This window comes from Rhineura floridana, chromosome 20 (genome assembly GCF_030035675.1).
Source record: "Rhineura floridana isolate rRhiFlo1 chromosome 20, rRhiFlo1.hap2, whole genome shotgun sequence".
Taxonomy (NCBI): domain Eukaryota; kingdom Metazoa; phylum Chordata; class Lepidosauria; order Squamata; family Rhineuridae; genus Rhineura; species Rhineura floridana.
The window spans coordinates 2,383,662-2,407,426 of record NC_084499.1 but is presented as its reverse complement, the minus strand read 5'-3'; the positions used below and the strand labels follow the sequence as shown (position 1 = coordinate 2,407,426).

Genomic DNA, 23,765 nt, shown 5'->3' with positions numbered 1-23,765 from the left:
GGTGGATGAAATGGCTTACTGGTTTGCTTCAGCTTTTTATTTTATTTTATTTTAAAGCACAAAGATGGCTGTACATGTCTGGGACTTGGAGATAGGCTGCTTTGAAAAATGGAAGTTCTCTTCAACTATAGAGACAAACAGCTATTGACAGACTGCTAATCCCCTTTTAAGGCAGTCCAAGCTAGCGGCTGTTGCTGCACCTTGTGCTTGAGAGCTCTGTAAGTGAATTGTGTACTGTGTGAGGGAGTTATATGTTTCCTCTTGTGGATTTCTGGCCTGTCAGTTTCACTGGGTGATCCAAAATTCTGCGATTATGTTTGTGTGTGTGGAGGGCTAATTTCACTTTAGTTGATTTCATTGGGAAATGGCTTCCTAGGAAGCATCTTGAAGTGATTTCACAATACAGTGAAAACAGTGTACAAAGCAATTGCATATATTGAAATAATTGCACCACTCATATTTTTTTCAAAAGCTCTGTTAACTTCCCACCTCCCCTGATGGATGCTTTTTTCTTTTCTCTTGTTAAAGGGTGGCACTTTGCAAAGCTCACTTGCTTGTTTGCAAAATTCTCCCTATGAAGCCAACGCCTTGGATAACCATTGCTGTGGGGATGTGTTGAAGGTGGCATGAAGTTTGTCTTCATTGTTGCTGACGTGAGGCTGTTGGCACTGCCCCTTGTGGGGGCGCTGCCCTCTTTAGACCAGGGGCAAGTTTATCCTTCCGCTGCGCTGCCAGAATTCAACTATTTGGGAATTAGGCCTGGTTGAAGGTTGTCTGGGATCTTGCTGCGTATTCCCTTCCTATGGGATACGATGTGTGTGTTTGTGGGGGTGTCAGTCACTATGAATGGAAGGAAGCCAAAACAGAAGGTGGATTTCAGTGCTGGGCTACTCTAAGTAGACCCATTGAAACTAATATACATGACAAACTTAAGAGTCATAATTTCAATGGGTCTACTCTGAGTAGGGCTTGGTTGAATACAAACCTGTGTTCCCCCCACACACACATAATGAGGGCTCCTTTGAACAGTTAGAGGGGGGAATCATGGGCAGGTGTAGGCAGCATAGACTGGTGGCTTCATGTCAATGGAGCAGTGAATCCGCTCCAGGTTTTACTCTGAACTTTCAAAGAGCTGTCCAAGGTGCTGAAAGTCCAGAGTGAATCCTGGAGCAGATTCACTGTCCCACCAACATTGGAGTCGCCAGACTCTACTGGGTGTAGTGTTTTGAAATTTTATTTATTTATTTATTTAGACTATTTCTATACTCAGGTTTGAATCCTGCTTCAGCCACAGGATGGCTAGGGGCAAGTCATGCTTTAAAACAGAAGAAGCAAAGGAAGAGAGCAGGAATGATGCCGCCCTAGAGGGGGAGCCCATTTGGGTCCTCAAAGACTGTTTTGAGCGGCATTTGAATCAATACTTAATTGCAAGCAGTCCCAGGTTTGGCACATGAATCTGAGGGACAAAGGACGTTCTACTGTTCAGCTCTTAAAAAAAAAAGCTGTTTGTTTTTTTTAGGGTAGTAGTTAATCCTTTAAACCAGATGTGGCTAATCACTCGCCCTCCAGATGTTTTTGGACTGCAACTCCCATTAGCCCCTGCAAAGACGGCCAGTGGCCAGGGAGGATGGGAGTTGTAGTTCAGCAACATCTGGAGGGCCAAAGGTTCCCCACACCTGCTCTAAACTGTTACCTGCTAGCAGTCATTCCAGGAGCTGCCTCCACAGGGAAGCAGATTTGTGCCATCAGCTCCCCATTAAGCACCACCTGCCCTTGGACCATTTCCATTACAATGCTCACGGCGGGAGTTCGATTCCAACGGAAGGAGGAAGTCGAATCTCCGGTAAAAGGGGTCGAGGTCCACTCAGCCTTCCATCCATCCGTGGTCGGTAAAATGAGTCCCCGGCATACGCTGGGGGGTAGAGAAAGGCCGGGGAAGGAACTGGCAATCCCACCCCATATATAAGGTCTGTCTACTAAATGTCGCAAGACGTCACCCTAAGAGTTGGAAACGACTCGCACTATAAGTGCGGGGACACCATTACCTTTTATTAACTGCAAGAAAAGGCACCTGAGTTCACTTTCCCCCCTCTTTCCTTGCGCTGTGATTTTTCGATTGTAATTCTGTGGGCAGGGACTGTCCTGTTTTAATTGATTGTATGTAAACTCTGTGAGCCTTTTTGGCTGGAGAGCAGGGTGCAAGTCCTCCAAATAAAACAAACAGATTTAAGGATTGGAGCCTCCTGTAAAGGGAGTAAGACAAAAGGGTTAACAAACGGTTGATAAAGTAGTAGCACTGTTACAGCGTTATGGTACTCTTAGTCATCTTTATGGTAAAACCAACCAGGTTTTCCCCCTGGAGTGTGTGTTGGCTGGTCCATGGTTGTAACGCTACATTGGCTGCCTGCATTGCCGCCTCTTTTTCACAGTAGCGCCAGTGTTTGTGTTGTCTTTTAATTGCCCTAGAGCATAGAAAAAAGCTTGCGTTAACAATTTCATTGATGCTATTGTTTTATTTATTTCCTGCGGTGGGACTTGGTATACATCTTGTTCTATTTATCCGTCTTGCACTTAAAAAAAATGCATCCATTTTTCAAAATGTAACGGAGTAAGAATAAGTACGGTTCTGTGGCTGTATCTTTTGTTCCCTCTAAATGTGTGTGTGTGTTCCCTGTGGTTGTTGCATGACTTTAAGTAAAAAGTAAACAACCGAAACTACAACCACTTCAATTTTTGAAAGCTTTCTAACCTCTCACCCCTTTTTTTAGGAAAAAAACCAAGACATTTTAAATTCATATTCCATTTGAGAAATTTGGACTTCATGTCTTTGCCCACAAACAGAGACTTGTGGGCAAGTGCAAGCGGGCTAGTTCCATCCATGGTATCGGCCTGGCACAAGTAAGGTTAGCAGTGGAGTACAAGCAAATCAGTGTAAGAGCTTCTCGTGGATCTTGTGAGGATCATTGGTCATGTGAATGTACAGGCATGAGCCAATCTGTCAATTTTGGTTTCTCATTTCTTCTCAGTCTTGAGTTCAGTTCTCCACACTAACACATCAGTTTGCGGTTGTGGTTTTTTTAAGTTCTCATGGAAATTCATCAGCATTTGATTTAATTATTTATTACATTTGTATACCGCCCCATAGCCGAAGCTCTCTGGGCGGTTTACAACAATTAGTTACAACAATTTAGTGGGAATTTCCCCTAACATCATGAATGTGTATATCTTTTCACTAATACATGCACGTATACCTGCTTTTCTCCCAGACATTTTAGCATGTGTGTTTTTAAATTGCTTTTTAAAAATGTGTTTTTAAATGTGTATATTTGTTCTTGATGTTTTTAATTGTTGTAAATCGCCCAGAGAGCTTCGGGTATGGGGCAATATACAAATGCAATAAATAGATGGAGAGAGGGAGAGAGGGAGGGAGGGATACTTTACCCCAGTGTGTGCCTTTCTGTACACATTACGTGGCTGGAGAATTGCATGGCACCATTTGGAAAGGCATTTCGAAGGCCAGCTGTGTTTTGGTTCTCATATCCTTTCAGAAAGTGCAAATTAGGTAGCTTCACCGTTACATGCAAACTGAACCACATTTATTCCCCAGGCAGGGCCAGGAATGACCCGCTGTCTGAAACCCAGGACAGCTGCTGCTGGTCAATATTGACCATACTGAGCTTGGGGGACGAATTGGTCTGACTTAGTATAACTCAATTTTGTGGGTTAAGGAAGGGGTCGTAGCTTAACTGGTAAAGCACGTGCTTTGCATGCAGAAGGTCCCAGGTTCAGTCCCCGGCAACGCCAGGCGGGGATCGAAAAGGCCCCAGTCTAAATCCATGAGGAGCTGCTGCCAGTCAGTGATGGTAATATTGAGAAGGATGGACCAGTGGCCTGACTTGCTATAAGGCAGATTTCAAGTTACCCTAAACCTGGAAAATAACCGGCAAAGTGCATGCACGGGTGGTGAAACGCGTATGATCAGACAGCCCTCGTGTCCTAGCAAGGGAAGAGTGGAAGTGTTTTGGCAAGTGTCCCTCTAGGATCGTGCCTTATTTTGCTGCTGCCCTCCCAAGTGGTGGCCGGTTGTGACTGCATTTGTACATCTCTGCTTTTAGAATTCTCTGTCTGTCTGCTCTGGAGCCACTCAGGGAAGGGCCTTTTGCGTCGAAGGCCAGCTTGTGTGGCCGGGGCCTCTGCCAAGGCCAGAAACCCATTGTGTGAAATCCGGGAGGGTTTCCCGGAACAATCACAGGATGGGAGCGGTTGGCTCTGTTTGCTTCCGCTTAGGTGCAGCCTCGGAAGGACGTCGTGGCCTCCACCGGCTTTCTGGACTGCATTAAAGCTCTTAGCGATTCTGACTCCTCACCCCGCAAAGCGTTCAGGTCATCAACAGAGCAGTTATATAAGGCCCCCTGGAAGGTGGGCAGAGGATTTGCAGCACTGATTTTTTGTTTTGTTTTAAGCAACAGGAGGATGAACCTGATTTTTCTTACCATTTGCGCAGTTTGACTCCCCTGACCAAGTGATGAAATGGAGCCTGCTCCTCGTAAGACAGTTGTCCAGTCAGCCTGGCTGAGCTTCTGAAAGCCTCTTGCCGGTGTGTCCTTCTGGGGTTTGGTTTTATTTATTTATTTAAAATATTTCTATCCCTCCCTTCTACCCTGTAATGGGGCACTCAGGGCAGCTTACATTAAAATCAAACACATACATAATAAAAATTGTACACAATAAAAATCACAGAAACATTAAAATAAATTAAAATACAATGCAATTAAAATACATAAAATGCAGTATATACACACACATATATAAGGAGTGGTACTGAAGGGACTACAGAGGTAAACATTAACACAGAAAGTATAAAGTCAGTGTCAGGCTCTACCCTCAGTCCTCTCCGGAACAAGATCATTTCAGAAGTCTCCAGAAAACCAACAGGGAGGGAGCAGCATGAACTTCTTGGGGTAAGGTATTCCAGAGCATGGGGGTCACAGCTGAAAAGGCTCTCTCCTGCATGCCTGCCAGTCTAACATCTTTCATTCCGGGCATGCAAAGGAGACCAGAGGCAGCTGATCTTAAATCACCAACAGGTACATATGGGTATAACTGGTCCCTCAGGCACATTGCTCCCAGGCCATGCAGGGCTTTAAAGGTCAAAACCAGCACTCTGAATTGGGCCCGGAACAAATTGGGAGCCAGTGGAGTTGATATGCTCCCTGCGTTGTGATCCAGTTAGCATTCTGGCTGCCACATTCTGAACCAACTGCAGTTTCTGAACCGCTTTAAAAGGCTGCCCCACGTAGAGTGCATTACAGTAATCAAGCCTTGCTGTCACCAATGCGTGTGTCACTGTGGCCAAGTCAACCGTTTCAGGAATGGATACAGCTGGTAGACCAGTTTGAGCTGGCCAAACACACTCCTGGCTACCGCAGCCACCTGATATTCAAGCAGCAGGGCAGGATCCAGGAGGACTCCCAAACTGCAGACTTGCTCCTCCAAGGGGAGTGCAACCCCATCCAGAATAGGTTGCAACCCTATCCCTGGCACATGTTCCCCCTTGACCAGCAACACTTCTGTCTTGTCTGGGTTACTTTTCAGTTTGTTAGCCCACATCCAGGCTTTCACAGCCTCCAGGCACTGGTACAGGATGAGTGCTTCCTCCCTGAGATGATGATGATTATTATTTATTAGACTTATATACCGCCCGACTAGCAATAGGTGGTAGGGAGAGATAGAGTTGAGCGTCATCAGCATATTGATGACATTGTACTCCAAAACTCTAGATGACCTCTCCCAGCGGTTTCATATAGATGTTAAAGAGCATGGGAGACAGAATGGAACCCTGCAGTACCCCGTGGGCCAACGGCCAGGGGGTCAAGCAGTAGTCTCTCAGCACCACTTTCTGGGTCCTGTCCATCCGTTAGGACCTGCACCACCGTAAAAGTGTTTCCCAATCCTATCCCAGCTAGATGGCCCAGAAGGATACCGTGGTCGATCGTATCGAAGGCCGCCAAGAGGTCCAACAGCACCAACAGGGACGCACTCCCCGTCTGATGCCCGGCGTAGGTCATCAAGCAGGGCAACCAGGGCAATCTCTGTCCATGACCAGGCCTGCAGCCTGGTTGAAAAGGGTCTAGATACTCTGATTCATCCAGGAAAACTTGGATCTGACCAGCCACTACTTTTATTTATTTATTTTTAAAAATGCAGCACCCTTGACTTACTTTTTGGGAGGTCAGTGAACAACAAAATAATGAAGACGAGGGGTTAAAGCTGATGTTGATTCTGCTTAGTGGGTCTATTCTGAGTAGACCTTAGTTGGTAATGACCCTAGGTTAATTTTTTTTAAAAGCCCGGTCAGTAAATGATGGGTATTGATGAAAACCGACATGGCACTAAAAATGATCCCAAGGGAAATGTAAAGCTCGTTGGAGGAGATTATGAAGCTGAAAGTCCCAGGTTTGCGTCTGTGCTGGGCCATAGATTTGCCGTGTCCTGGGGCCACTTACTTATCTCTTGGCGTCTCTTTGCCATCTGTGAAATGGGACTATTTCATGCTTATTTTGCAGGGCTATTAGGCGACACCTAAGGCAAAGAGCAGTGTGAACGACATACCATGGAACGGCTGTTCCTTGTACATCATCTGCTAATCAAATCCCCTGCCGAACTCAGTTTGGATCAGACCACAGCTTCCTCTAATCCAGCAGACAATGTCCCCGGCAGTGGACAGCCTCTGGGAAGCCCGCAAGGAGAGCAAGTGCCCTCCCTTGCAGGGGTACTTACAGGTTTCTGGACATACTAGCCCAGCCCAGCCCCCCATCAGTCTTGGTGCTTTGCATTATACTTGGCTGCCCTCCCACCTGCAACTGATGATGACACATCTCCTGTGTTTGCTCCAGGGAGACAAAAGTCTTTAGAGAAGACCCCTCGCCCGCTTTATCCATCTGTGCATGCCGAAGGTCCCAGGTGCAGTTCCCGGCAGCATCTCCAGGTAGGGCCAGGAGAAAACTCTGCCTGAAACCCCAGAGAGCCGCTGCCGGTCAGTGCAGACAGTACTGGCCTAGGTGGACCAATGAGTCTGACTTGGTATAAGGCAGCTTCCTTAGACCAAGGACCCTGCAAGGTAGAACAGGTGGAGGGATGAAGAGTGAGTCCTCCAGGCCTCTTTCTGGCCCTGGGGGCTCCCCTTCAGCTGCACTCTCTCCCAAGGCCACACACCCCTAAGCACCCCTCTGTTTTGGGTCCCCCTTCAGTGCTTTTGCCTGACCCGAATGTGCCCGTAAACTGTGATGATGCCTCTGGCATGCCAGGGTGAGGAAGAGGTGTGTGTATGTTGGCAGGGCTGGAATCAGCGGAGACTGGTGGCTCCGATATCAGTGGGGCAGTGGAATCCGCCCCGGGTTTTAGTTTGAACTTCCAAGGGGCTGTTGCTAAAACCAAGAGTGGATTCCACTACCCCACTGACATCAGAGCCACCAGTCTCCGCTGGCTGGAATACAGCCTATTATGCAAAGGGTAAGAGCTACATCCTCTGCTCAGCCCACATTTGCCTCTGGGCCTTTCCCTCAGTGGCATGTGCCCCCCAGGAAGGCTGTCTGTGAGGGCATGTGGTCTCCATTCTTCTTTGAACCACCACACTGAAAGCCAGTGTAGCGCATTTGCAGGTAGACTGTCATTGAGTGTGGAGGCTTTACTTATATCCATTTCCTTCTGCGGAACTCAAGGCAAGTAAGTGTATGTGGGGTTCCACGCTAGCCCTCCCATCCAGGCACAGACCTGGTTGGCATCAGCGAGGCTGTTGTGTCATACACCTTTGCAAAGCAATCTCCGATTATGTTGCAGCAATGCTTGATGGAACAATCTACTGCATATGTGTCTAATTCTTTTATAAGGATGTACAAAAGGGCTCCAGTTTATGAAGGCGAGGGTGCTGGTAAATGAGGCTGGCCTTCCTCCCCACTCGCTGCCCTTCTCAAAGCGAAATTTCCAGCACCATTAGCCACCACCAAATGTGAGTTTAATTGCTTCTTAAGTAGCCGTGCGGTGGGGTCGGTTGTAATAGGAGACTGTAAATGGCAGCTGATAACCTTCGTGGAACTTTCATTAGATTGATAAGTATCTCTGCTGCTGCTAAGTCCTTGGTAGAGGTGGAGGGGGGCAGAGAGGGAAGGGCCTAGGAAAGGGGGCAAGTGGAACAGGGGAGAACCTCACCAAGGGCAAAGCAGGCCCAGGAGCTGTCTGCTGACAGGAAGGGAGAAGACAGAGGCAGCAGCAAGTTCTTGAGCCACTGGGCAACTTTGCTTGGTGGATCTCCTTGATCTGGAAGAGCAGCATGAGAGTTCTCTCATGTTGCCTGGATTTTTCTTGGGTGTTCCATGCACCCTAAGCGACGTGAAGCCCTAAACGACTCAGGCCCAAATATGTGAGCGACAGCCTCCTTCCTTTATAGACCCTCATGGGTGTTAAGATCAGCAGAGGGGGCCTTCTTGATAGTTCCGCCACCCTTGGAAGTTCGGGCCCCAGGAGAGGGCATTCTAAGTTGTGGGGTTTCCTCTCCACAGAGGTGCACCTGGAGAGCTTTGCACATACCATGGACTGCGAAATAGACCAATAATTGGGTGCTAGAACAAATTAAACCAGAACTGTCACTAGAAGCTAAAATGATGAAACTGAGGTGATCATACTTTGGACACATAACGGGAAGACATGATTCACTAGAAAAGACAATAATGCTGGGAAAAACAGCAGGGAGTAGAAAAAGAGGAAGGCCAAACAAGAGACGGATTGATTCCATAAAGGAAGCCACAGACCTGAAGTTACAAGATCTGAACAGGGTGGTTCATGACAGAGGCTCTCGGAGGTCACTGATTCATAGGGTCGCCATAAGTCGTGGTCGACTTGAAGGCACATAACAACAACAACCAAGACGAACCTCTTCACCCTGGCCTTCAGCATCTGAGATGCACGTTTTCAGGAGCCTGTGAATGTTGTGTGCTTTAAGGGTTTCTCATACTGTGAATTTCTGTAACTTGCCATGAGAGGAGGGTGTAAGGTATGGTTTTGCCCGTGTGCCCAATGCAGGCTTCTCCATCTGTCCCTCAGAACTGTCCCTAGGCTACCCCCTGGTTCCCCCACACACCCAAGCATTCTAACCTAGCTGCAAGGTGCTCTTGGGTGGTGATGATGCCTTGTACCTGCTTTGCTGGAAGGGAGAGAGGGATGCGTGAATTTGTGTAGGAACTAGTCCATTGCACAAAGGTAAAAATCTGCATGCGCTGCTCTGCTTTGTGCAACATGCACAGATTGTTGTTGTTGTTATTCTGCCCTTCCTCCGTGGCGCAGAGTGGTAAGTGGCGGTAACGCAGCTGAAGCTCTGCTCACGGCCGGAGTTCGATTCCAACGGAAGGAGGAAGTCGAATCTCCGGTAAAAGGGGTCGAGGTCCACTCAGCCTTCCATCCATCCATGGTTGGTAAAATGAGTACCCGGCATATGCTGGGGGGTAAAGAAAGGCCGGGGACGGAACTGGCAATCCCACCCCATATATACGGTCTGCCTAGTAAACATCGCAAGATGTCACCCTAAGAGTCGGAAACGACTCGCACTACAAGTGCGGGGACACCTTTACCTTTTTTTAAAAACTGTAGGACTTGCAGACACAATAAGCCACTAAATAAGCTCCATTGATGCTCCTCCCTCCCAGGGGATACAGCTCTGCACAGGGGTGGCTGTTGGGATCTCCAGCACCTTTGCCAAACGGCATTTCCCTTGAGACTTTGGGAGGACACTCTTACAGTTGAACGGGCACATAAAACCGATGCAGGCCTGTGGCACAGATGCACCCTTTGGATCTGGGCTGGCTGCCTCCTGCCCCTGAGGACTAGCATCTCAACAAGAGGAGGAATTTTCCAGCGCCCTTAGGTAACAGCATTAAAGAAGACGGGCCCCTGCCCCTTACAGGGGCTTTCCACCTAAGGCGGTGTCATTGTTTAAGGAGATAAATAAATATAGTTTGACCCAGGAGAGGAAAGGGAGGGATTCATTAAGCAAGTCATTATTAAATTGTGCAGTTAATTTTTTTCTTTTCATTTTAAAAACTAGAAGATCTCTGAAAGGGATGGCCAGTGGGGATGCATCTGTGATGGGGAAATGAGTCCCCCGCCTCGGGTTGCACACTGCAAGCAGTCGCTCCCAGGCACCAGCATTATCAAGACTTTTTCTTTCTTTGAAGGCTCCATGTGGGAAGCCCAGTTATCCTGGTTGCTCTGCACCGATGTTGTGGATGGAAACTGCTCCTGTGTCGTTGCCTCCTCCCCACCCACCTCCCTGTTGCCACTTCCTCCTCTTTCTTTGAGCCGCCTTCTGCTCGTTTCTTTCTTATAAGCAAATGATCAAGGATGCTCTTCCCATCCCTGCACCCCATTCCATGTTCTTTATTGCTTGGCAATAAGCAATCAGCCCTCCGCACAACGTGAGCCTGCTTCATGAAATTAAATACTGCCTCCTGGTAGGCTGGGCATCACTTGAGCCCAGCTTATTTGCTTTCCGGGTGGGGGTGGGGGTGGTGATTCAGTCTCCTCCGCCACCTCCTCTTTAGTCCACATTTGAGCAAGCAGTTCCTGGAAGGAGCAGGATTGAAGGGAGGCTCCAGCTTCCTTTGAACCGTCCCTTCTGCTGGCCGACTTTTGCATGCAGAGCGTCTTGAAGTTGGCATCCAGCAAGTGAATGCGTTTGCTATGGCTTAGGGGCAGATGAAAAAGAGATGGTTGGGAGTCTCATTTTTCTAACATTAAATTCAGTTTCCCCATTTCTTCAAACTGTTAACAATTTACAGTACACAATTATCTATAAAAAAAAAAAATCCCAGAGGAAAATTCATATGTACTCTTTGTGCACGCTGCTCCTAACGTGCATTTTTTAAAAAGCCATTTCCCCAACTATTCACATTTTTTGCATGTTGCTTTCAGTAAAATACACTTTTTAGGGGTGCTGAGCTGCTGCCACAAGACTTGGAGAAGTGCAAATTTCAAAGACTAGCTGCGTTTTGCTTCGCATATTAGTTCAGGAAGTGCAAATTTGGTGGGTTCATATTAAAATGTGAATTGAACTAAATCTCTCCCCTGCCCCCCCCCCCATGGAGATGCTCGTTCATGAAGATCTGTGGCACAGCTGTAGTTGGAAGGCAGTTCTGCTCATCAGGATAAGCCATAAGCCGTGGCTTACCATGCACAAGTGAACTGTGCCTTCTTTGTGGCTCTTGCTTTCTGCTAGGAGGAAATGAACAACGATCCCTGGCTTAGCCTTGTCCCCAGGGATTGTGGTTTGTTTTCAACAAAACACATTCTGTAGCCAGGGTTTGTTCTTGTTGAGCCCAGAGATCATGGTTTATTGCCTCCCAGAAGGAGCGGTTCAGATTGCTCCGTCTCCTTAAAGGACATTGCGGAGATGGGAAAGTGGGCAGCAAGGAGCAACCCCAACGATCAGGGGTTGGGGCACCATCCCTAGCAAGGAAAGGCTGAAAAGTTGGGGGCTTTTTAGCAGAGTGAGCTGAAATTTCTCAGAATTAGTTTTTGAGAGTTTCTGTGGTCTTTTCCCTTTTCTCCCCTTGAAAAAAGAATGCCACTCTGCAGAATTTTCTCCCAACTATTCTCTGCTGGTGTTTTTTTTTAATGGCCCACCGTTCCCGTGCCCTCGAATTCTGTTCGGTCGTCGGGGCATTGTGGAGGATGCGAAATGGTAACGGCTGGACTGCTAGTCCAGCTGCAGCAGCAATTGCCTTTGGAGGGAAGGAGCTGTGGCTACTGGCCCACTGCTCATGGTGAGCCCCCACCTCCAGAAACTGTTGGAGAATTTCTCCTCCCCCTGGAGAAATTTGGGGAAAATACCCCCCATCCCCATTTCTCTGGACCGAGACAGGCTGGAGGATTTCGAAAGGCCGTTTCAGCAAGCTCTACTCTTCAGGTTAGAAAAGAGATGGGCAGGGGTGTCCACGGGCAGGGGGAGAAGAGGCAGTGTCTCCCCCCCCCGATGAACTATAACTCTCAGATTCCCAGATTCCTTTTAAAAAAAAATTTCTAGCATCTGTAGAACCTGAGATGTGAGGCAAAATGTGCAGGCGCTGTTCTTACTTTTGTGTTTGTGTGTGAGAAAGTAGTCTGCTCCCCCCCTTCAGTGTTTTGCTTTGCCCCCCACCTGGAAAATTCCTGCAGATGCCCGTGGAAATAGGGGGGTGGGATAGAGGTTCCCTGTCCCCAAAGCTAGATGTCAGGAGGGGGTGTCAGCCAATGAAATGGGTGGGTGGTAGATTCAGGACAGACCAAATAAAGGATTAATTTGTGGAATTCAGGGCCGCAGAACGTGAAGGCCCATAGCGTGGATGGATTTTCAAAAAGAGTGTTTGATGACTAGGAGCTCCGTCCCTGTTCAGAGATGATGGGCAGTTGAATATCAGTTGCTGAGGGAGAGGGAAAGCTCAGGGGAGGGTTGTGGGCTTTGTGGCCTCTTTGTGAGTATCCTGGAGGCATCTGGTTGGCCACAAAGTGAATTAGGGGGCTGAGCCAGAGGACCCTTTCATCTGCTCTGTCTGTGGCGATTGGGGTGACTGATGACTCCATGTCAGTGGAGCAGTGGAATCTGCCCTGGGGTTTATCTGAACTTTCAGCACTTCGGGCAGCTCCTTGAAAGCTCGGACTGCAACCCAGAGCAGATTCCAGTGCCCCACTGACATGGGACCGTCAGCCACCACTGCAACTTGGGTTCTGCAAAATACAGACAACTCTGATGCATCCTTTTCTTTTTTTTCCATTTAGGAACAGAGTCATGTCCTCGAAGCTTGGATTGCACTCTACAGCGGCGCGAGTTCTGTCTCCCCGGATCGTTCACCTGTGGCCCATGTCTCCCCCAGTTTGTTGAGGATGGACACGGGAAATGCATCTCCAAGAGGCGAGCAGCCAATGGTAGGGCTAGGTGCAGAAACTCTCAGCCAAAACTATATTGCTGATTCCGTTCCCCATTCCCAGCCAACAAGCTTATTTTGTGGACAATTCACACCTGAACTGAAAGTCTAGTTTCCATGTTGTCCTCTGCATTTTCACTTTCCAGTTTTCCTTGTTGTACAACATGGAGACTTGCTCCAAGTTGCACTGCATCATCAGATCATAGTGTTTGCTCAGAGTTGCATTTCCTTGGGAGACTTGCAGGCAGTTTCCACGTGTTGGTGTGAAAGGTGAAAACCACTAGCACAGACCAGACTTTTGAGTGCTTAAAGGGAGTTTGTAGAAGCTATTGTGAGAACATGGAATAAAATGTGTAATTGTGACAAGGCAGATAATTGTGACAGCATAAAACCGGCATTCCTATGGCATGACAATGCTTGCTGAAACTTTTTCTGGTGGGTTTGATAAAAAAAAATCCTGCAGATTTGAGAGGAAGGAGTACGAATTCTTGCAATAGCATGCTTGTTGCATCAATATTTGGCGTGTTTCTTATTCGTTTGAAGCGCAGCATCTCTAGCAATAGGGGACGCATCCAGATAAGTTCTCCTAAGTAGAATAGACAGTGTTCATTTTCTAGGGGCTTCCCTGCTGGGTTTTTTTTAACTCTGTGGATCTTGATAAGCAATAGTGCCATCTCTAGGCAGCTAACGGCAATAACTCAAAAAAACACTTCAGTGCCCTTCAGTGCCATTCACTCTTGTCCAATACACTAGATGGTTCTAGAAGCGTTAAAGGAGGTCCTGAGTTCAATCCTTGCCACTTGTTGTATAAAGAACCTTTCTGACTCAGAGGAATGTACCCAGGCAGCCCTTGACACACCTGGCTGTATCTGTCTTCTGCCACCCATACCTTGAAGGGTGAGAACAGTGTTGGAAAGGAGCAAAGGAACACAGGAAGGTGCCTTATACTTCGTCATGCCCTTGATCAGTCTAGCTCAGTTCTGTCAACACTGACTGGCAGGGGCTGTCCAGGGTTCCATCCAGGAGACACTCCCAAGCCCCACGAGCAGATGCCATTGGGGATTTGTTTATTTTATTTTATTTTTTAGATTTATATCCCACCCTTCCTCCCAGTAGGAGCTCAGGGTGGCAAAGAAAAGCACTAAAACACTTTAAAACATCATAAAAACAAACTTTAAAATATATTAAAACAAAACATCTTTAAAAAAATCTTTGTTTTTTAAAAAAAGCTTTAAAAACACCTTTTTTAACAAAAGGTTTAAAAACATATTAAAAAGTGATTCCAACACAAACTGGGATAAACTCTCTACATAAAAGGCTTGTTGAAAGAGGAAGGTCTTCAATAGGCGCCGAAAAGAGATGGCGCCTGTCTGTTATTTACAGGGAGGGAATTCCAAAGGGTAGGGGCCACAACACTAAAGGTTTGCTTCCTATGTTGTGCGGAACGGACCTTCTGATAAAATGGTATCTGCAGGAGGCCCTCACCTGCAGAGCGCAGTGATCGACTGGATATATAAGGTGTAAGGTGGTCTTTTAGGTATCCTGGTCCCAAGCTGTATAGAACTTTGTACACCAAATCGAGAACCTTGAACTTAGCCCAGTAGCTAATAGGTAGCCAGTGCAATTCTTTTGGCAGCAGGGTGATATGTTGGCAATACCCTGCCCCAGTGAGCAGTCTCTCCACCACATTTTGCACCAGCTGCAGCTTCCAGACCAACTTCGAGGGCAGCCCCACATAGAGCACATTATAGTAATCCAGCCTGGAGGTTACCAGTGCATGCACAACAGTGGTCAGGCTATCCCAGTCCAGAAACGGATGCAGCTGTCTTACCACCTCAAGCGGATAAAAGACACTCCTAGCAACAAAGATGGATCCAGGAGCACCCCCAGACTACAGACCTGCTCTTTCAGAGGAAGAACGACCCCATCCAAAGTAGGCAACTGACTAATTATCCGAATGTGGGAACCACCAACCCACAGTGTCTCCATCTTGCTAGGATCCACACTTAGTTTATTGTCCCTCATCCAGCCCACCACTGAGTCCAGGCACTGGTCCAGGGCTTGCATGGTCTCTCCCAATTCAGATGTTACAGAGAAATAGAGCTGGGTATCGTCAGCGTGCTGCTGACACCTTGCCCCAAATCTCCTGATGACCACTCCCAAGAGCTTCATATTGATGGGGGACACGATGGTACCCTGCAGCACCCCACAGCACAATTGCCAGGGGGTCGAAAGACAATTGCCCAATGCTATTCTCTGAAAATGACCCGGGAGATAGGATTGGAACCATTCTAAAACAGTGCCTCCAATACCCATCTCACCAAGTCGGCCCAGAAGGATACCATGGTCAATGGTATCAAAAGCCACTGAGAGATCAAGTAAGAGTAACAGAGTCGCATTCCCCCTGTCCTTCTCCTGATAAAGGTCATCCATCAGGGCAACCAAGGCCTATTCAGTCCCATAACCAGGCCTGAACCCAGACTGGAATGGGTCAAGATAATCTGTTTCATCCAAGAGTACTTGGATGAAACCCTTTCAATCACCTTCCTTAAGATGTGAGTATTTGCGACTGGGTGGTAGTTGTTGCCAACCAATGGGTCCAGGGTGGGCTTTTTCAGGAGCTGTCGGATCACCGCCTCTTTCAGGGTGGCTGAAACCACTCCCTCCTGCAATGATGCGTTGACCACACCCTGGATCCACTCAGTCAAACCCCCTCAGCAACTTTAATAAGCCAAGAAGGGCAATGGCCAAGAGGACACATTGCTGGCTGCATTGTCGCAGGCACCTTGTCGATGTCATCAGGCTGCATCAACTGAAACCGATCCCAAGAAGGTACAGCAGACGTTGCACTGGACACCCCACTGGGGACTATGGCCGATATGGATGGGGCATCAAGATTGCTACGGAGGCGAGCATGGCAAGATAACAGGCTGCGCTCCCCCTGTCCTTCTCCTGATAAAGGTCATCCATCAGGGCAACCAAGGCAGATTCAGTCCCATAACCAGGCCTGAACCCCGACTGGAATGGGTCAAGATAATCATTTTCATCCAAGAGTACCTGCAATTGCTGCACAACAACCCTCTCAATCACCTTCCCTAAAAAGGGAGTACTTGCGACTGAGTGGTAGTTGTCGCAAACCAATCAGTCCAGGGTGGACTTTTTCAGGAGCACTCAGATCACCACCTTTTTCAGGGTGGCTGGAACCCCTCCCTGCCACAACAATGGATTGACCACAGCCTGGATCCACTCGATCAAACCCCTTCAGCAAACTTTAATAGGCCAAGAAGGGCAAGGGTTGAGAGGACACGTTGTTGGCCGTATCGTTGCAAACACCTTGTCCACGTCACAACAGCTAAAACTGTTCCCAAGAAGTTGCAGCAGACATTGCACTGGCCACCTCACTGGGGACTACAGTAGATGTGGATGAGACATCAAGATTGCTGCGGAGGCAAACAACTTTACCCTCAAAGTGCCTTGCAAACAATTCACAGTGGGCCTCCGAAGGGTCTAAAACTCCATTTCCTGGAGTTGATGTCAACAGACCCCTGACAATACAGAAAAGCTCCATTGGACAGCTACTTGAAGATGTGATGGTGGCAGAGAGGTGGGCCTTCTTCGCCACCCTCACAGCCACACAGTAGGCACGGTTATGATGTTTTACTCTTGCCCGATCAGCCTCACAGCATGTCTTTCACCACTTGCACTTTAGCCGTTGTCCAGCCTGTTTCATTGCCCTTAGCTCACTGGTGTACCAGGGTGCAAAGCAGGCTCCACGGTGCCAGAGAGGGCCCTTGGGGGCAACCGTGTCAAGGTCCTGACACGCCTCGCTGTCCCACAGCATGACAAGGGCTTCAACAGGGTCACTTGCTCTATCTACTGAGAACTCCCCCAGTAGATTGAACCTGGGACCTCCTGCATGCAAAGCAGGCGCTCCACCGTGGAGATGCTATCCCACTCCACTGGTAGAAGATGCACCGGAAACCCAGTATCACTTTGTTAAGAACTTTCTGGTCCCTGACCAGAGCAGTGAGCAAACATTCTTTGTACAATGAGGTTCCCAATCTTCTGCCTATAATGTTGTTTCAGGCAAAGTGATAACTCTTAGCAACAGATGGGAGGTTATATAAGAGTTTGGTTGTTAAGGAATTGCTGTTTGAATTGCATTTCAGTTACCCGGGGAGATTATCTGCAACTTATGGTATCTCTTCTTTTTTTCTCTTTAAAGTGCTGGAAGTTTTGGGCTTCTCAGATCCTATGCGGTTTATAACGTTCTTTTGATTCAGGTAGTGATTTAACTTCTGATAGAACCTTTGGAGAAACAGACTGGCCTCTCTTCCCCCAAGCCCTAGAAAAGCGATTCCCTTCTGCAGAGGCACAAAGGGCGCACCACCCTACAGATCAGCCTGACCTTGGCCATGCTGGCTGGGTGAATGGAATAGAGTACCCTGGAAGGGCATGGCTGGCTGGCACTGTGAACAGGAGCACCCCACACAGCAACATTAAAAACATTTTTTGTTGTTGCAGGTCTAATGGGCTGTGATCTGGGTCAAATCTGGTGTTACTTGTCAGTATACCCTTGTATGCGTTCAGATGCCTGCTAGGATGCCTATCAGGATATATAATCCAGCTATGATTTTATTTGTATGTTAGTGATGATAGTTTTATATTGTTTTTTATGTACACCACTTAAGAATCTTTTGATCACGAGGTTTACAAAGTCTTCTAAACAAATAAAAGGAGATTATGGTGATATTTTAACGTAAGACGCTCAAGGGCTGGAAAGATGATGGTTTTAAGGACATGAAATGAGCAAACTTGGATTTGGCTGGTGCCCCCCCTTTTATTCCTAAAGCTATTCAGAGCAAAAAGTGAAGCTCTGTTAACTTTGCAAAGTTAGACCTTCATTCAGCCTGGAGTGATGGTGAGGAGAGACAGTAGGTTTATTAGGCTCTGTGCTATGTTGCACGTTGCATTATTAAAGAGTTTTCATGTCCCAAACAATAAAATGCTGGGGAAGTTGGCAGAGTCGTGAACTATTAACAGGTTTTAGGATAATAATGCTCTGGCTACAAGGATGTGTATAAAGAAAACTCTAATAGTGTGCCCAGGATGGATTTGGGGGGGGGGGAGAGATCTTGTGAGTGAGGGGCTTGCTTTCATGGGATGTGAGGTGTACTCTGGGTAAGGGATCTCCAAAGTATGCTGATATACAGAATTTTGGAGTTTGGCAGTGGGGAGAACAACTCAATGCATTCGACCCCCTCCCAGAAAATAACTGGTCAACAACTGGTAGGTGATAGATCATAAAGGACTACCTGTTGGCCTGCTATTTCATGCAAGCCACTAAAACCTGTATTTTAATCTCAGATAGTTTGTCCATTATGGCAGGTAGGAGGAGGGAGGAGAAAAGTCCAGAAATGTAGACTTTTTTAGAAGAAAAGAAAAACAATTGCTTGCTTCAAGAGTAAAATGGATGAAAGTGTTAAAATTGATGTCAGCAGGTGCCTTCTGTTTCTTTTAAATGTCTGCTGAAAACTTTTCTGTTCCGCCATAATTAAGAAGATGCCTTTTTGCAATAGTTAACCTTTGTTTTTATTGTATTTTTAATGTTTTTAATTGCATGGTTATTGTTATTTTTTTAACTTGTTGTAAACCACTTTGAAGTTTTTAACAAAATAGCAGTATACAAATATATTTATGAACAGATAAAAATAAAGAAAATCAGCACTTGATTTCTAAGAGAAAGGGATGCCAGGGGCTCGTGTCTGTGGTCTGTGGGGAACCTCTCTGGTTGGCGGTGAGGGGAATGCAGGTTGCACCCTCTCTGTCCTACTTTGAGCTGAGGCTTCAAACAAGTGAGGGCTGGAGAACATCTGTGGCCATTGAGATAATGTTGGGCTCCATCCTAAGCCAGCACGGCCAGGGGTCTGGAATGATGGGAGTCATAATCCCCCAACATCTGGAGGGCCGCAGGTTCCTTATCCCTGATATAAGAAGTTGTTGTTAATTAAATGTCTATCCCACCCTTCCTCTCATAAGGAGCCCAGGGCGGCAAACAAAACGCGAAAAACACTCTAAAACATCTTAAAAACAGACTACAAAATGCAGTGGCAACGGCAAGAATGTGAAGTTGCCAAGTCCCCAGTTCAAATCTTGCCACTTCTATAAAATTATTAGTTTATAATTTATAGTTGCAGGGTGGCTGTAATACACTTTGAATTGTCCACAGCAGTATACAAACAGCATAGCGGCCTTCTCCAACCATACTGGCCGCGGCTGATGGGAGTTGTAGTCCAAAGGATCTGGAGAGCACCAGGTTAGGGAAGGCTAGTATATACCTTTTTCTCCTTCATTCTCTGGGTGGTGGTGGTTGTTTTTGAAGTGCAGCGAATATGGTGCACAAGCCAGCTGGCTCCACATGGCGACGCTTGGCTCCCTCTTGGCCCTGCCTGCCCGCCCACCCACCCACACAATGTGCGCAAGAAGCCCTGGCAATCATTCACTCTGATTCGAGGACGCTGAGCTCCTCAGGCAAGCGTCATAATTGCCATTCAGGGAACGGTGTCTAACTGAATTTGAAAACAGCAGACTGGAAACGAGAGAGCTCCACAATGATACCCTTTTCAAGAGGTCTGGCTATATGTAATTATTACGCCATCAACGTACGTGGTGCTTTACAGAGGACAGCTCTCTGCCCTCAAGGGCATACAATCTAATTGTTGGCACAGGGCAGGCAACACAGGAAGGGAGAGGTGGAAAAGAGCGCGCACTTATTTTATTTCTGTGAACTTGGAAGATGCAGCTCTAAATCTACTAAGGACAGTCCTGTAGTTAGGTCAGGCCAGCGGCCCATCTAGTCCAGCATCCTGTTCTTGAAGTGGCTGGCCAGATGCCTCAATGAGAAACCTGCAAGTGGGACCTGGGTGCAAGAATACTTTGTCCTGCGATTCCCAGCAGTTGGCATTCAGATGTATAGAATATAGCCATTGTGGCTAGTAACCATTGACTAGCATTATCCTCTGTAGTAGAGCAGGGGTGGGCAATTGTTTGTTCTGTTGAGGGTCACATTCCCTTGGGGGTTATTGGGTGGGGCCACAAGGTGGTGGTGGGCAGAGCGAAAGTGTTCTGGATTAACAAATCCAGAGTAAAGATTGCTCTGCTTCAATTTTCATCACTGGAATTCCCAATCCTAGGCAGACGTTCACAGAAGTAAGCCCCACTGAATATCAGATGGGCTTACTTGCAAAGTAAGTATTCAGAGGATTTTTTTTTATCAATACAGCTACTATTTTGGAAAGCAAGTGAAAGCAATTCCTTTCTGACTTTAGTGTGCTAGGCATGCAGACACATGCAGGGCAGAATCTAGCAATTTGTTCTCAGGGAGCTGTGGAGTTTCTATTCCCCAAGCTGTACAACCCGGGAAAAAGTAAAAAGTGACATAAAAATCAACTTATTGTTATTCAGTAAAATTCTACCTCTTGTTCTGAAACTCCATAGAAAGAAAAGAAAAATAAGGGGGACTGGTGAAATCAATATTCCCGAACTTTTCATTCTAACAAATCATGGCTTTATCAATTTATACTAGTGAGGAGGTCCTTCTTTTTTTTCAAGGTAAACACATACACACCTTCCCTGTGATTGTACATGTATTTAAATGTATCAACATGTTTTACAAATGTGCAACTGTCTTCCAGTGGCAATAGCATTAGGCTTCAATATGGGAGAAATCCAGCTTCGCCTCCCCGCACCAGCCACATGGTGCCTTTCAGACAAGCCTACCTCACAGGGTTGCTGTGGGGGTAAAAAGCAACTTGTTGCAAGAAGGCTAGGATGCAAATATGCCAGAGGAATGTGGTCCGCTAAAAGTCCTGGTCTGGTTGGATTTAAAAAGCCGGACAGTTAATGAGTTGATAATCTTTGTCTGGATTGTTCTCCAATGCCGCAAAACTTTGTCTTCCTCCTTAGGGCAAGCTGCAGTTCCCAACTTAGAGGAGGAAATTGATTTAGTGGCGGATGCGCTGTCCAAACAGGATGGCGCCCATCTACGTCTCCTTCAGGATGGTAAGTCTCTCTGGGGGACAGTCTTCCACTCTGCACAGCATAGAGGCAGCATCAGGGTTAAAGTTTGCTTTGTCCTTTAAATAAGGGAGGACCATGGGTTTGGGGGGGGGAGTGTCCTGCATATATTAATCTTTTCCCCTTCCTACTTCTGTGGACATATTTTACCTTGCATAGAAACTCCAGCCCCGGCAGGCCAGCACTCCAAGGTTGGTGTGTCAAAATCAGAATCCTTGCCCAGGGGGCAGGTGGGACTCCCACCTGCAACATTTCACCCTCCCACAGAGGCAGTCAGAAGCTCTCCGGTGGAATCATCACGCCTCTCTTCAAATGACGCGCTCATACTTGGTAAGCTATTTAGCGAAGTAACTGGGCGTTTCACCTGTGGCAGAACATGAGAGATAATTTTTATCAATGTGATAAATAATATTTATATACAGCTTTATATAGTCTCTAATCAGGGGTGGGGGACCGTTGGCCCTCCAGATGTTGCTGAACTACAACTTCCATCAGCCCAGCAAGCATGACCAATGGCCAGGGGTGATTGGAGTTGTAGTTCAGCCACATTTGGAGGGCCAAAGGTTCCTTATGCCAGCTGTCAGTGGTAGTCTCCAAGTGGTGTACAGTAAGGCTGAAAAGATGAATTAAGAGATAAATAGGTTTAAACCAGAGCTTGGAAAAGTTACTTTTTTGAACTACAACTCCCATCAGCCCCAGCCAGCATGGCCACTGGATTGGGCTGATGGGAGTTGTGGTTCAAAAAAGTAACTTTTCCAAGCTCTGGAACTAACCGTAACGTCTCAAAACTTACTTAAAATGCCTGCCAAAATATAAAGGTCTTCTCCAGGTGTCGAAAGCTCAGCAGATTAAGTGGGCCTGTCACATCTCGGCTGGGTGTTGCACGGAACTGGGCCCACAATACTGAACGCACAGCTTCTGTTGGACATGAGCCATGCATCTGGGCCAGGAGGGATCAGTTACAGTGATTCCCTCAAAGATCTCAGTGATTGGGCAGGGCTATAAGGGATCAAGCGGTCTTTAAGGTATCCTGAACCCAACTTGTGGAGGGCCTTGTGAATTAATACAAGAACCTTGTACTTGACCTAGTAATGTAAGGGCAGCCGATGCAACCTTGTAGTTAAGCACCAGAGTTATGTGCTAGCGGTAGTCTGTCCTCATCGACGGTCTGTCTGCTGCATTTTGCACCAGCTGGAGCTTCCAGAGCAGGCCCAAGGGGAGCCCCGTGTAGAGGAGATTGCAGTCATCAAGTCTTAAGGCCATCAGTGTGTGAATCTCTTCTTCCACACAGTGCTTGGTTTGGGAAGAAGTCATACCTCTGGACTTGGCAAGCCTATACCCCTTCAGGGAGGGGGGATCTCTGGCCCACAAGGTGGATGCATTGAGCCCCCCCCGCTGCAGTTTCCCCTCCTCAGTCTTCCTTACACCTAGTGCAACCATTAGACTTGGGGGGGGGAATCTCTTATTGCAGACTAATTACTGTTTGGGGGGATTCGTGTGTGTGTATATATATACATAGAATGCATGTGTGTGTGAGATTGTGGGGGTGGCCCTGCCATCTGCCAGCTCTGGCCCCACCCACTTTGGCTCTAGCTCCATCCATTTCTTGTTTTGGCTCTGCCTGCTGCTGACATGTGGCCCACGAGGGAACCTCCATGCACAAAGGCAGTCTACCTTTTGAGTCCCGGCTGGTGGAGAGCAGGAGGAGGAGCGGGCTGTTGCTTTTGTCCCAAATCTTTGCCCACACACTTTTTACAAGCTGTTCTTCTATATATTTCAACTACTGGTTGGTTAAGCCCACTCTGAGCAATTGCAAAGGCTCAGTTTCATTGCTGGATTTTTTGGGTAGTGATTTTATAGTGTACCCCACCCTTGAAATCCAGCAGGATGAAGGGCAGGATGTAAATGCTTAACCAAACAAATAAAATGTTAATTTAAAAATGATAAAGGCTAGAAAGTTCATTCTGTCTCTCTCTTTTAAAGAAAGCTCTGATTCCTGGGATGTTGGGTGATCTCTGCTTGCACGGTTCACGCTGACTTTTAAGGTCAATGTTTGTTGCCACCTGCTTTGGGCAGCGTGTCCTGTGGAACAGCATAATAATAATAATAATAATAATAATAATAATAATAATAATAATAATAATAATAATAATAATAATAATAATAATAATAATAATAATAATAATAATAATAATAAACCTTTTTGTCCACCTCTCACCCGGAATGTGGGTCCTGAGGCAGATTACAAAGACTTAAAAATCCAAAGCATACATAAAGACCATGCAGAAATTTAAAATTTAATTATTTATTTGCAAAGACATCCAAAGAACCATACATTAACAAATCCATTAAATCCTTAAAAACATCAAAACATGAAGCTAAATAAATGAAGCTGGTGCCTGCAGCAACTAAATAAAGTTGGGGGGGTCATCCCAGGAGGATATTGCTGATGCTTTTTTCCCTCTTCCTCCCTTCCCCTGGTCTCTCTCTCTCTCCCCCTCTCTCTCTGCAGGGATGATAGTTGTGTGTACAGCTGCAGGGATTGCAGCTCTGGTCGTGGCGGCCATTTGCTGGTGCAGGTAGGCCCCCGTGAAAGCCGTTTCTTGGCAAGATGCCTGCAGTTCCACTTAGGCTCCCCGAGACACCCTTCTTGGGAACCAGGAGGAGAGCTGGAGGGGCAGGGTTGGGATGGATTTGCTTAAGAGCAGCAACCGTTCCCATGGGAGTGGTGCGGCAGGG

At 47.0% G+C, this 23,765-nt stretch overlaps 1 protein-coding gene across 1 annotated transcript in view; it reads left to right on the top strand.

Annotated features, from left to right (window-relative positions):
• The window catches only part of NPDC1 (neural proliferation, differentiation and control 1), a 54,087-nt gene that overhangs the window by 24,496 nt on the left and 5,826 nt on the right, over window positions 1-23,765 (top strand). Inside the window, exons 2-5 of the mRNA XM_061603948.1 lie at window positions 12,805-12,951; window positions 20,916-21,011; window positions 21,186-21,356; window positions 23,539-23,605. Of these exons, the coding sequence (XP_061459932.1) occupies window positions 12,805-12,951; window positions 20,916-21,011; window positions 21,186-21,356; window positions 23,539-23,605 (481 nt within the window). The remainder of the gene's footprint in view (window positions 1-12,804; window positions 12,952-20,915; window positions 21,012-21,185; window positions 21,357-23,538; window positions 23,606-23,765) is intronic.